The sequence below is a fragment of the Buteo buteo genome, unplaced genomic scaffold, assembly GCF_964188355.1.
Source record: "Buteo buteo unplaced genomic scaffold, bButBut1.hap1.1 HAP1_SCAFFOLD_62, whole genome shotgun sequence".
Lineage (NCBI taxonomy): Eukaryota > Metazoa > Chordata > Aves > Accipitriformes > Accipitridae > Buteo > Buteo buteo.
Window position 1 is genome coordinate 293126 of NW_027439228.1, and position 12356 is coordinate 305481.

The following is a 12356-nucleotide window of genomic DNA, read 5'->3' on the forward strand; positions in this document are numbered from 1 at the left end:
TTTTTATCAATCCAGTAATTCTATTCAATATACAAGGTGCAAAGGTTAATATTAACATTATGAGAACTAGGACAAAACTAAAAGCCTAAGTTATGTAGACATGGGTCTCTGGGTACGAGTTGACATAACGATTGATTAAAACTTGGGGCCCCGGTAGCAATTACTTGCTGTAATATCATTTGATCCTCCCACCTCACCTATAGAGCGTCCATTTATAAGGTTGGTGGGGGTTCCCTTTACCTTGGGTTATCCCTATCAGCATTAGTAACAGTCTTATCATCCAAATGCTTAATCTTAAGTTCAAGAAAAGTGGTGTACCCTTACCCTTGCGACAGGTATTCCGAGGTTGTTGATAATCATTTTGGTTTTTGTCTTTACCTCTGGTGAGAGATGGGAGACTTCGGGGAAGCTCTGAGGACGTTTTGTTTGGGAGTAATAAGTCAAGAGGCTCCGTGAGCCTTCTCTGGAGGTGGTTCATCAACTTTAATCCGAACAGCAGTACGTCTCTGCCTTCTTCTCTGCCTACTCTGTTGCTTAGAGCAGTGAGGTGTACCATCTTCTCGGCAGCAGTCGTATTCTTCAGGGGAACCTCCTTTATATTTGATTCGCTTTGACTTATATGCGTCCCAGTTTTTATCCTTCACTTTCTAAGCTCCCCACCCCACTCTGACCACTGTTCGTCTGCAAGATATTGGCAGTATTTCAGCCTTCGTTGAACACGGCTCGTTGGCGTAAAGACAACACCTCTCAGGGTTTATGCCTTTAGCAAAAATATCCCACCACTCTTTGGAGTCCTTTGTAATTTTCCCGGTTGATACTCCCACACGTAATGCTTGCTCAGTTAATTCCCGTTTGTAATAATAACATTCGTGGCAAATACCACTAGAGGGGAATACCCATAGGAGCAATGTGTCCACCACTTTTCTCTACAGAGTTTACACCTGTAACATACAAAGGGATAACATATACAGTGAGGATCTTTACAAAAGATAGCCTCACTCATCCGCTTTTCTTCGGAACTTAATTTTCAAGCTGTCAGGGTCTCTGGTCGCCTCCCAGTGAGAATTCTGCATTGGTCTTTTGATTCTGCTTGCACGAGTCCATGCTCTTTTGGCAGTCCGGACTGCAGGATCTGTAGTAAGCAGAACAAGAAACGGTCCCTCCCAACAGGGAGTTAGAGATGATTCTTTCCAAGTTTTGATCAATACCTTATCTCCAGGCATAATTTTGTGTATTGCAATATCTAATGGTGGCCTCTGCACTATCAGTCCCTTCTTTATTAGTTCTTGCCGTCTCTTCATGAGTTTAATGATATACTCCTGTAAGAATTTTTCTTCTATCTTTGGGTGTTCAATCGGCATTTCTAGGTCATAGGGCATCCCCTATAACATTTCAAAAGGAGAGATCCCAGTGTTTGCTCTGGGTTGCGTCCTTACATTTAATAGTGCTAATGGTAAACATTTTATCCGGTTCATTTTAGTTTCAATGATTAATTTAGTCAAATGTTTCTTCTACTATAGCTTGTAGGCAAGTAGGCCATCCCCTACTAACTGGATCTAATAATTTGGAAAAATAACCTACAGGTTTCTTTCTTCCAGCCCATTCTTGGGTTAATACCCCAAAGGCTGTTCCTCCTTCTGCATTCACAAACAAATAAAACGGTCGTTTAGTATCGGGTAAACTTAATACCGGAGCATTTACAAGGTCAGCTTTGAGGCTTTCTAGACTCTGTTCATCCTTCTGAGTCCGTTTTATTAATCTTACTCCTACTAATTTCTGATACAAAAACTTCACTTTGTTGCTGTAATTTTCAATCCCTTGTCTACAGTACCCTAAAAGTCCTAACAACTGCCTTATCTGTCTCTTGCTTGTTGGTGCCTGGAGGGATAAGATACCATTCACTCGTTCAGGATCTAATTTCTTAGTTCCCTTACTCAGCCAGTGTCCTAAGTATTTTACTTCCTCTTCAGTAAACTGTAATTTAGACTTTGAAACCTTGAACCCCTTCAGGCTTAAAAAGTTCAATAATCTAATGCTCTCATTTCTAACAGTCTCTTGATCTTCCCTAGCTAACAACAGATCATCTACATACTGCACTAAAGTTACCTCTGAGGTTGATTCAAAAGTTTCTAGTACTTGTTCCAGAGCTTGCCCAAACAAATTTGGTGATTCTGTAAATCCTTGTGGAAGTACAGTCCACCTTAATTGTTGTTTCCGGTGGGTTTCTGGATCTTCCCATTCAAAGGCAAAATAATTTCTACATTCCTCCTTCAAGGGGCAAGCCCAGAAGGCATCTTTCAAGTCTATAACACTGTATCACTTCAATTCCGGGGAAAGTTGGCTCAACAACGTATACGGATTAGCTACGACTGGAAACCTGGTAACAGTTCTTTTGTTTACTTCCCTTAAATCTTGAACTAAGCGATAGGAGCCATCTGACTTCTCTATGGGCAGAATGGGGGTATTGTGTGGTGACATGCAAGGTTCTAATAATCCCTGCTGTAACAACCTTTCGATTACAGGCTGTAATCCATGTCTACCTTCTTGTGCCATGGGATATTGTTTGACTCTAATTGGAATTTCCGTGTTCTTAATAGTGACTTCAAATGGAGCAATGTTTAATCGTCCTACTGACTCTGGAGTGTACCACACTTCGGGGTTAATTTTAGCTTCATCCTCCGTTGTCAAGACACACAATTTTACTGCTATTTCTTTGGTTTTTATTTCCAAATTAATTTCCAATTCAATCATTAAATCTCTTCCCAGTAAATTAGATTCTGCTTCAGGTACCAACAAAAAGGATCCTATTCCAAGTCGAGATGGAGCTTCTATTTTTACTCCCTTTATTAGTGGTACCTGAAACGGTTCCCTTTTTGCTCCTATTACTTGTAATTTCTCCGAGGACAGTGTGCATCTTCGGGGCACTAACTGGACACTAGATCTCTCTGCCCCAGAGTCCACAAGGAACTCTACTTCTTGATGCTGGGGACGTAATTTTAATTTTATCAAGGGCTCTGTTTTCTTAGGGGTCCCCAGCAAATAGATCCCCTGACTCCCCTAATCTTCTTTAAGCATTTAGTGGGGGTCTCATCTTTCTTCTGGTGTTCACTAAATGCTTTATTAATATTCTGTCCTCGAGGAACAGATTCCTTAATGCCTTGAACAATTATAATGCGCAGATCTGCCATATGAGTTCTATGTTCTGCATTTTGGTTATCCCAGTTTGGCCGCTGTAGTGGCCATTTAATATCTGCGCCTGGACCGTGTTGGTGCTGCTGATCCCAAACTCTCATTCCTGCTCTTCGAATCATTTCCCTTTCCTCTGTTGTGAATAGTATACTTAAAATTGCCTGTAACTCTTCCCAGGTATATATATATTAGGACCCAAAAACTGGTCCAACCTTTCGGATACTCCCAAGGGGCCTTCTAAAAGGTTCCCCATCTCCTTCTTGAATTCCCTTACATCTCCGGAATTCAAAGGTACTGACACAAATCCCATGCCAGGCTGTGGACCCCCTATAGCTATTTCTCTCAAGGGGTATAATCTTTCTTCTAACTGCTTTTCTTTCTGGTCTGACTCCTCGTTATTCCCCTGTTCTCCTCAGGGGAACTCGGAGGGTCTAAGTCTGGGGCTGGGGCTGTCGGGGAAGAGGAGGAAGGGGGGGGTTGGGTCAGGTGCGAGTGTAGGGGGAACATAAGGGGGAGGAGGTGTGGGAAGTTCTTCGGGGTTTTTAGTTGTTTTTTTTTTTTTTTTTATGGTTCTTTTCACTTAGAGCAAATACATGGATTTGGGTATCTAATTTTATCCATAAATGAGCATATTCACTCTCTTCTAAACTCAAGGGTTCCTTAGAATTTACATATATGTTTAAGGCTTGACATATCCAATCGTCAAACGTCCCCAAAACAGGCCGAAATACCTGATCTCCTCTAATTTGTTTACCACCCCACCCCTGTATGCATTAATATATCATTTTCTCTCTGCTTTTGCCCTGTCTGGGCAGCCAGTCATCCCAATGGGCAATCATTACCCTAAAGGACTATCTGGCGGTATCATAGGGAGACTGACCTTAGGATTCCCTATGGAGTCATCCCTCTTCCCAGGCGACCTACACCCCGGGGAACCCACCATGGAGTCAGAAGGCTTGCTTTTCTTCTGCCCCATCTTCCGAAGTGCCTCTCTCTCACACACACACACGTGCCCCTCGTTCGTGGCTCATGCCCTCGTGGGAAATGAGAACCGCACTACAAGAGGGTCCGCACTCACTTTGCTCCTCTCGGGAGCGTCTCGTTTATGCACACTTTGGGAAACCCACCCCGACTGAACGGGAAACGCTTTCAATACTCACTTAACCTGGAGTCTTCGTCCGGATCCTCGTGCACGAAAATTATGGGGTACTGCAGTGTTCTTTTGCCTGCTTGCCAAATTTAGAGTTCGGAGGTAAGGGTCTTGGAAAGGATATCGTCCACTCCGGGGCCATCCAAGGATGGGGCGCCTCCCCAGAGTTTAGATTCCAAACGAAGTTAACCTTATCCGAGTCACGGCACCAAATTGTTATAAGTTATGATGAAAATTTGTACGCCAGCCCGGGGATAATCCAATCAAGGTTTATTGTAGCAAGTAACAAGCAGGCAAAACAGCGCTGGGTGGCCGGGGAGTCTCCGCTCCACCAACGGCACACACCTGATGTGGTAACGTGTTTCACAGTTAAACGGTTAAGTGGTTTTCAGTGCCTGCTTTGGGAAAGAATATCCTCAACTAGTCTAAGGTACAGATCTATTAGAGGAAAAGGAGTATGAGGTAAAGGAGCATCATGCTGCATTTATTGCTAAACGTCTGCTTTCATTTCATTCAAACTAGAAAGTAAACAAAGATTGGACCTGCCAAAGAATTTGTTTCCCAGAGTGAGCATTCAAGCACTGGGGAGCAGTTTGCAGGATCAGAACTTCAGCCTGCTCTGGGTGATAAACCCTCAGGAGAGGAAAGAGAACCCCCAGTTTTTTAAATGCATCTCTACTTATCTTAATAGTTCTTCTTGTTAGATTGTGTTGGCGGTCAGACTCTAAGCACGTGACTAAACTGTCAAAAAAATCAAGATATTTAAGGATTATTTGCTGTATTAAATGCTCTTACAAGCAGTGCACTCTATTGCCCTGTGGATAGTATAACGTCATGACTGGCAATTTTCCTTTTTTAGTACAAGGACGCATGTGTGAAGGCAAATCGAGGGTACAAGTGGTGCCCCACAGCAAACCAACCTGCCAAAACCCAGGCATCCACTGTTACAAACGGGAAGAAGCTATGGGCCTTTGCTTCAGACTCTGCAAAGGCTTTACCAAGCCCGAGGAAAGTGACAAGAAGTGACGAAATGCCACAGCGTAACTTCAGGATGGCAGGTGAGATTTCCATCCATGTTCCTCACACGTAGCTGCCTTGTTTTGTTTGCGGACGCGGTGTTGGAATCGAACTGCAAGACCAGTTTCCTTTACTGCACCTGGTACTGTAGTGCAAATACCTTTCATGTCCCAAATTGAGTTGCCAAGACTCTAGTTAAACCTCTGCATAACAGCCTCAAATTTCCTAAGTGCATGATTGCTTTCGATAGTCGAGTCCAGATGTGTGACATATCATAAGCCGTACCCTGTTTGGGGTCCAGATTTGATTGATGTTTAGTTCAGGCTTATCTGCTGTTAGAGCTTTTCATAGTCATAAAGGGAAATGCTGATTGTGTGCATTCTTTTTGTCTTTCATAGAGTGTTGTACTATGTTTAGTAATTTGCTGTTGACAGAAATAATTTATGGTTGTCTATGAAGTTGGAAGTGCTAACGTTCCTGTGGATGAATGTACCAGTGGAGCTAACTTCTTGTATTTAAATCAAGAGAAGCGTAATGATAGCTTGGAGGGCTGGATTCTCACCATTTTAAACATTAAAAGGTAAAATAAAATCATATCCATCAAGAAGTGGATTGCCTGAGCTGGTGAAAGGCAGATAATCTCACACTGATATCCACAAATGGCAGAACTGTAGCAATCATGAGCCTGAAGTAGAAACATTAATGTTAAATACTGGCAGCTTAAGAGCCTAACAGTCAAGGTAGAAACTGATTTTTACCCCACCACCCTTTTTTTCCTTTTTATTTTTCTTTTCTGCAGTTTGACATTTCTAATTTTATAAATACTGATGTATTTGAAACTTTGTCATATCCTACCTAGGTTATGACAAGTGTGTGGCAGATAGGACTTTCCTGCTTAGAGAGATCGTGAGCTGGAGAGTGGGAAATGGTTTTATGGAACAAGTATAAAAGGAGAAGAAGGAATAAAAAGGCTTGTATGCCTTTTTGCCAGTTTAGTGGTTTGAAAATTCCTGTAATGAAATTTCTTCTGGCTATGAAGGAACTGTGAATTGGGATCAAAAGAAAGTGTTTCCTGCTACATCGTTCTGATATATGGGAGACCAGTTCTAAAAATCTCAGGCCCCTTCATCCCATTCTGGTTTTGCTCTCAGAGGAGTCACTTTTATGCTCCTTCAGGTTTATCGACTTAACGGAGAGAACAAGGAGTAGGTGTTGGTCTGCCTGGCTGCTGTCCCCCACTGCTCCTGCCGGGGTATCCAACTGTAGAGCTTCTGAGTACAGAGAGATCTTGAATCAACACCTATCAGAGCAGAGGACAGAGAACTTAAAGAGTTCCTGAGAAACTGATCTAATCCATTGTTTTATCTATGGAGCCATTAATTTCTGAAGAAGGCCCTCTTTTGTGCTACATGTGACTTTGAAAAGATGACAGAGATCGGCAGCTTCAGCAGTTCCCTGGATAATATTCTAGCTAGGATGTTCCCTGTCAACCTCAGCTTCATCAGTTCTTGTGTCTTTACATTTATAGTTTCTTGCCAGATCTGCATAAGGCTGTATGACTTAAATCTTCATATGAAAAGTAGCACTTGTCTTGACATGTGAAAATTGGGACCCCAGCTAGTGCTTATACAAAAAGAGGTGAAATTTGTGCCAAGAAATACTTTTCTAAAGACTCCTCAGTCTGACTTCGATACTGCAACTGAGTCCTGCTGAGTCTTGTATAAGCACATGCATCATAGCAGGCATACAGAAATCATGCTGTATGTTAGAAAAGCAGTGACAGTTTTGGTGCTGCTGTTTTCAGTAAGACAACTTCAGTGCATTAGTCTTGGTCACCTAGCTTGTGTATTTACAAGTGAGTGAAACAGTGAATGGCAAGGGCTCGAGCACTGCTGAGAAGTCATCCATACGTTTTTATTGCTAGCATACTCTGGCATAGTTTTGATCTGCTCCAACCTAGTAATCTCCCAGACAGTTCTCAGGAGTGGCTTGAGTCAACAGCATATGCTAGGATCTGTTCCCAATAGGCACTTTAGATGTTACTGTACTATTTTGAGGACAAAAAAAATTCTGGCAAGTGAGTAGAAACTGCTGTGTTGCCAACCTGCGAACCAGAGATTAGTCCCTAGCCCATTTTATTTACTCTTTTCCTTCTCTAGACCAGTGTCAATCTCAAAAGCATCAGGGATTTATCTGGAAGTGATACAGTCTATCTGTGGGGCTTTTTGAGTGTGGTAGCTGTGTGATACATACAGGACATTACTCTTGTCCGTTTAGTTAGTTGAGACTATCTAGTGGCCTAGTATCTCTCACAGGTTGCTCTTTAGTCCAGATGGTGTTCTTTATCTCAACAGTACATTCACTGACTGGAGATCCTTCCCTGAGAGCATTCTCGTATTAACATTTTCATATAGTAGAAGTTGTTTTGAAATTTAGGTCCATTTAGGTCATATGGAGATCTCGAGAGTGAACATACAATGTTAGAATCCTTACTATCCTTACAGTATCCCTTTGGGTCCTATTGGAGTTCCCAAACTATTGCAGATGAACCTTCCACATCTCCTTGGAGAGTCCATCCATTCCTGCTCCCTGAGATCCGGCTCCTGTTCAAGAGCCTGAAAGATATTACAAGATCTCATGTTTTTTTAAAACTCGAGAGTCTCAAACCATGACTGCAAACAAGCTCAAGGAAATGTGAAAATACCAGGAAATTCAAACAAAAAACATAGAGATATTTAGAAGAGAGTGGAAAGATACACACAAGTATTATGATGCACTAAAAAATGTCATCATAGTAGGAAAATGTTCTCCATCTGATAAGCTGAGTATCATTAATGCTATAAAAAGAAACAATGTACATTGCATATACCAGTACGCAGATCATCAGTATATCTGCAGATACTATATGATTGTAAAGAACCTAAGGATGGACATGTGTAATTGAGGTAATGCAAGGAATAAAGTTTCTCGTCTCCTGCAATGTGTCCTCATGAAGAATGCTACTGGGACGTATAAGCGTAGTTGAACAGGGGATTTGGCAGCAAACGTAACAAATCAGGCAGCACACAAACTGTGGCAGTCAGGCAGCCTGAAATTAGTCTAAAATCTGTAAAGATGTGGAATTTTTGAGAGTTGAAAAGCAAATTTGTGTCCCTGTATGGACACAAAGCAAAAAATGTCGTCCTTACTGTGAATTTTATAAGAAATGGCTTGCTGAAGAGCTCACAAAACAATATTGCTGAAGATAGGCAGTATGAGTTTTGTTTCAAAGACTTGGTTTCAGAGCAAAAGCTGGAATGGGAACTTTTTATAATTGCCATTTCTAAATCTTGCAAGGCAAGGAAGTAGTCATTTTCCCCATTAAATTGCACATTGCTAATCAACCCCTAGGGGGAATTCAAAGTTAAAGGAAGTGGTAAACAAGACAACAAAAACCAGAAACAATAATACCAAAGCAAAATGAATAGCTAACTCTGAAGTTAAACAGAAGAAAATTAAGATTAGACAAAATGCAATGGGGTAATCCCTTCCATTAGTGTTAAAGTGTCAGACTTAATTCAGCTTCTGATATCAATGGGTAATAGAAAGTGGGAATGCAAAACCATGCACGTGCTCATAATTTAGAGAGTGTTTCTGAAGTGATGACAAGGGAAATTCACAAAAATTGTGCTTCAAGAGTTAACAGGCTGCTTGAGTTGCTTCTAATCCAAATCTTGTTCTTCTTGTAACTGTGAAGCCCTTTTCTGCTCCTGTCTTCTGCCCTCAATGTCATGCAAAAGAACTTCATCCCTAGTATTATGTTAACATACATTTATGAATTTTAAATGCACTGTGGTTGTTCAAGTGGTCAGTCATCAAGTATGGGAAAATGAAATGATAGAACAGAAACATGCAACTGCTGTAGCTGTGATGCTTCATTAAGGTTCCTGAAATAAAAACGTTCCTGAGAACTTGACTTTGAAGTCCTTATCCATAAAGCTATTTTTCAGAAGTACTACCAGAAGTACTACTAGGATGAGCTGATCAAGTCAGACGAGGTCTTTTAAGGCATAATGAACTATATAGTATCTTCCTTGCAGCTGCGTCAGCTTCCATAGGAGTTAACAGGGGGTTATTTAAACAGGATGTAGACACAGGCTGGCAGAAATTTGGATTCCTTATCAGCTCTGTCACGTGCACTACTACTTACAGTCATCAAAAAAAACAAACAACAGTTTAGTAGAAGAAAAACATAGAAGGACAATTGGTTTGATATCAGGATATTGGCTGCAAATCAAAGTAGATGTGCTTAAGTACACAAGACCACTGTAGCTAAGAGGCACTTTTATTGTAAGCATCTCTTTACAGACACACATGACTTTCTGAAAAACTCTTTTAGCTGAAGTCTATCATTTTTTTTTCAGCAAAGAGATGATTTTTATTTTTTTTTTCAGATTTATGAAAACTGATTTGATACATGAGTTGTGAGCTTAAAATGAATACCTCATCAGATGAGATCTTTTTCAATTTTTTAAATCCAAACTGTGGGATAAATTACTATTCTGAGAATTTATAATTTTTTTAAAAATTGCTGTTGGCTTGTCAAAAATATGTTTTTCATACAGTGAAATATTTTCATTCAGATGCACCAGCAGCATATAGTAAGAGTTAGGGCGGAGCAAGTAAGGATCTTGGTTTTTTTGTTTGTGAGACTGCATATTAGGAATCTAGAAGAAGAAAACCAACCAGCTGGATAGAGAGGATAACTGGTAACATTTGTTTGCAATAAAGTTAAGTCTAAAATCCATTGGAAAAACCCCCGCAGTGGTTTGTTTTAATCCCTTAGTAGAGAGAAAAAAATGGAAATCATGTAGAAAGGTAGGAAATCCTGCTTGAAAATTTGAAATCCAGCAGATGAATTCCTCCCCAAAGTAATAAATATGTTAAAAGTAAGTTAACTGAACAAGAAATTCTTTGAAGCTTTAAACTGAGCTTCTCCTGTCTCTCTGTTCTTCTTCAAAATTGTATTTGAAATTTTTCAGTTTACAGAGAGATTGTAATCATTGTCTCTGAAGACACAGCCTGAGGCTGGAGCTTTAGGCTAAGATTTTATTTTCTATATATTAGCATTCAGAATGTTGGGGAGAAGAAAAATACCATTTTCAAAGTGTACATTCAACGCCATGTATGCAATTCCTTTACTGTCCACTGGTTTGTATAGTGTTAATTTACTGGCAAGTGATCAATCAAAATCATAGTGCACAAAGAAGGATGGAATCTTTTTTACTCTCTTCTACCGGTGCTGGAATTAAGCACTTCAAAAACTTTGAAAACCTAGAAAAGCACTTTTACAGCTTTATTCAGTAGGGTGAACAAGTAAGTGTTACAGATATAAGCATATGTCATATCTACTGAGTAAAAACATTTTTTTTGTTTTTCCTGGTCCTGAGAGGAAAGATATTCTAAATATACTGCTCACTAGTGTTGCCTATTCCGTAAAGCTCACATACTTTGTTTTCCACTAATATTTTTAAATGACACAGAAGTTACTGCTCTTCAGTCATATCCCTGCATTCAATTACACAAGAACCTCATTCATTAGGTGGTTGAGAAAAGCTTTGTATTTTAGACTGTGAAATGATGGTAATTAAATGACAAGGATACAGGAGAAAGTTTATGTTTGTATCTCTACTCTCTACCTTCTTTGTAGAGCAAATAATTAAAATTTAGAGCCTAATTACATACAAATGAAAAAATCCGAAGCTTTCTGCAATCCAAATAGGAATGCACTGAAATATCAATAGCTCATTTTATATAGCTGAAGTATTAGCCACTACTTATAGAGCATTAAAATAAAACACTTCAAGCAGTTTGTGCTCTATTTGGCAGTCAAAAGATAGCTTTCTACATTGTTGATTAATAGGCTGGGATTCAACTATACAACTTGAAATATATTTCATTAGCAAAATATACAATGGTTTGTCTGTAACAAGAAAAGAAAATCAACAACAAATGCTGAACGGAAAAGCAAAATAAATATATTCTCTTTAATAAGATGTGGCAGGAAGAGGTAGGTCTACCACAAGTGTATAAAGCCCAAGAAGCTGGTTCTCTGCAACTTACTTGGTTCCAGACCCCTTTGCTTGTGTACTTTTCTCCTTCTCTTATCCTGTTTTATTCGCAAATAGTACTTTTTTTCTGTGAGCACTACTCCATCTGCGTGCTCTACAAACATTTCTCCTTCTTCTTGATGGTCCTAAGACTCATTTCTTTACTCTTAGTAAACTTAATTGCTTTAATGTTCTGCCTTTCACCTGACTTGATCCCCATCCACTGCTGCTTGTTCTTCTCCAGACTCCTGCCTTCAGGCACAAGGGCCTGGGACACCCCACCCGTATCAGTCCCCTGCCGAAGGAAAAGTCTTCTCTTCTGAGAGAGAAAAGAAGTCCCAGTCTTCCCAGGGACAGAGCTGGGAAGGGCTGTCTGGAGCAAGTCTTTGCTAAAACTGTTTGAGGACCATGAGCAAATTCAAGGGATGGAAAATCCTGCATTTCTGGGCCTGGGGGGTCCCCAGGGTGCTGCTGCGTCCCCAGCACATGTCCCCATGTCACCGGAGCCCTCTGTGAGGTCACAGTGGTTGGGCTCTACATCTTCCTCCTGGGGCTGGTGCTGCCCCAGTTGCTCATGGCTTTTGCCTGGAGGAGCAGCGTGTCGATCCGTGGGATCCTGCTGCCCATGCGGAGGATGAGAGCGCTCAGAGGTGAGGGGCTGGTGGGAGGCTGGGGTCTGATACGTGCTGGAGGCAGTGTCTGTCCCAGCCGGGTGCTGGGGGCTGCGTCCCATCACCTCTCATCCTGCTGCCAGGCACGTCCCAGAGGGTCCTGGATCCATCCTCTCCCTGCCCTCCGTGAGGCAGCTGGGGACCGCTCAGAGGTGACTTGGGCTGGCCGGCTCTTGTCAGGGCTGCCCAGCCCCAGCCCTGCCGGCCTCTCCTTGCGGAGCCCGTGTCCGTCCCCTGGCC

At 41.3% G+C, this 12356-nt stretch overlaps 2 protein-coding genes across 2 annotated transcripts in view; one reads left to right on the plus strand and one right to left on the minus strand.

Annotated features, from left to right (window-relative positions):
* The window catches only part of LOC142027846 (uncharacterized), a 327572-nt gene that overhangs the window by 114842 nt on the left and 200374 nt on the right, over nt 1-12356 (minus strand). The window lies entirely within an intron of this gene.
* The window catches only part of LOC142027833 (maestro heat-like repeat-containing protein family member 2B), a 34416-nt gene that overhangs the window by 1155 nt on the left and 20905 nt on the right, over nt 1-12356 (plus strand). Inside the window, exons 2-3 of the mRNA XM_075022034.1 lie at nt 5199-5936; nt 11690-12095. Coding sequence (XP_074878135.1) covers nt 12020-12095 — 76 coding nt within the window. The 5' untranslated portion in view covers nt 5199-5936; nt 11690-12019. The remainder of the gene's footprint in view (nt 1-5198; nt 5937-11689; nt 12096-12356) is intronic.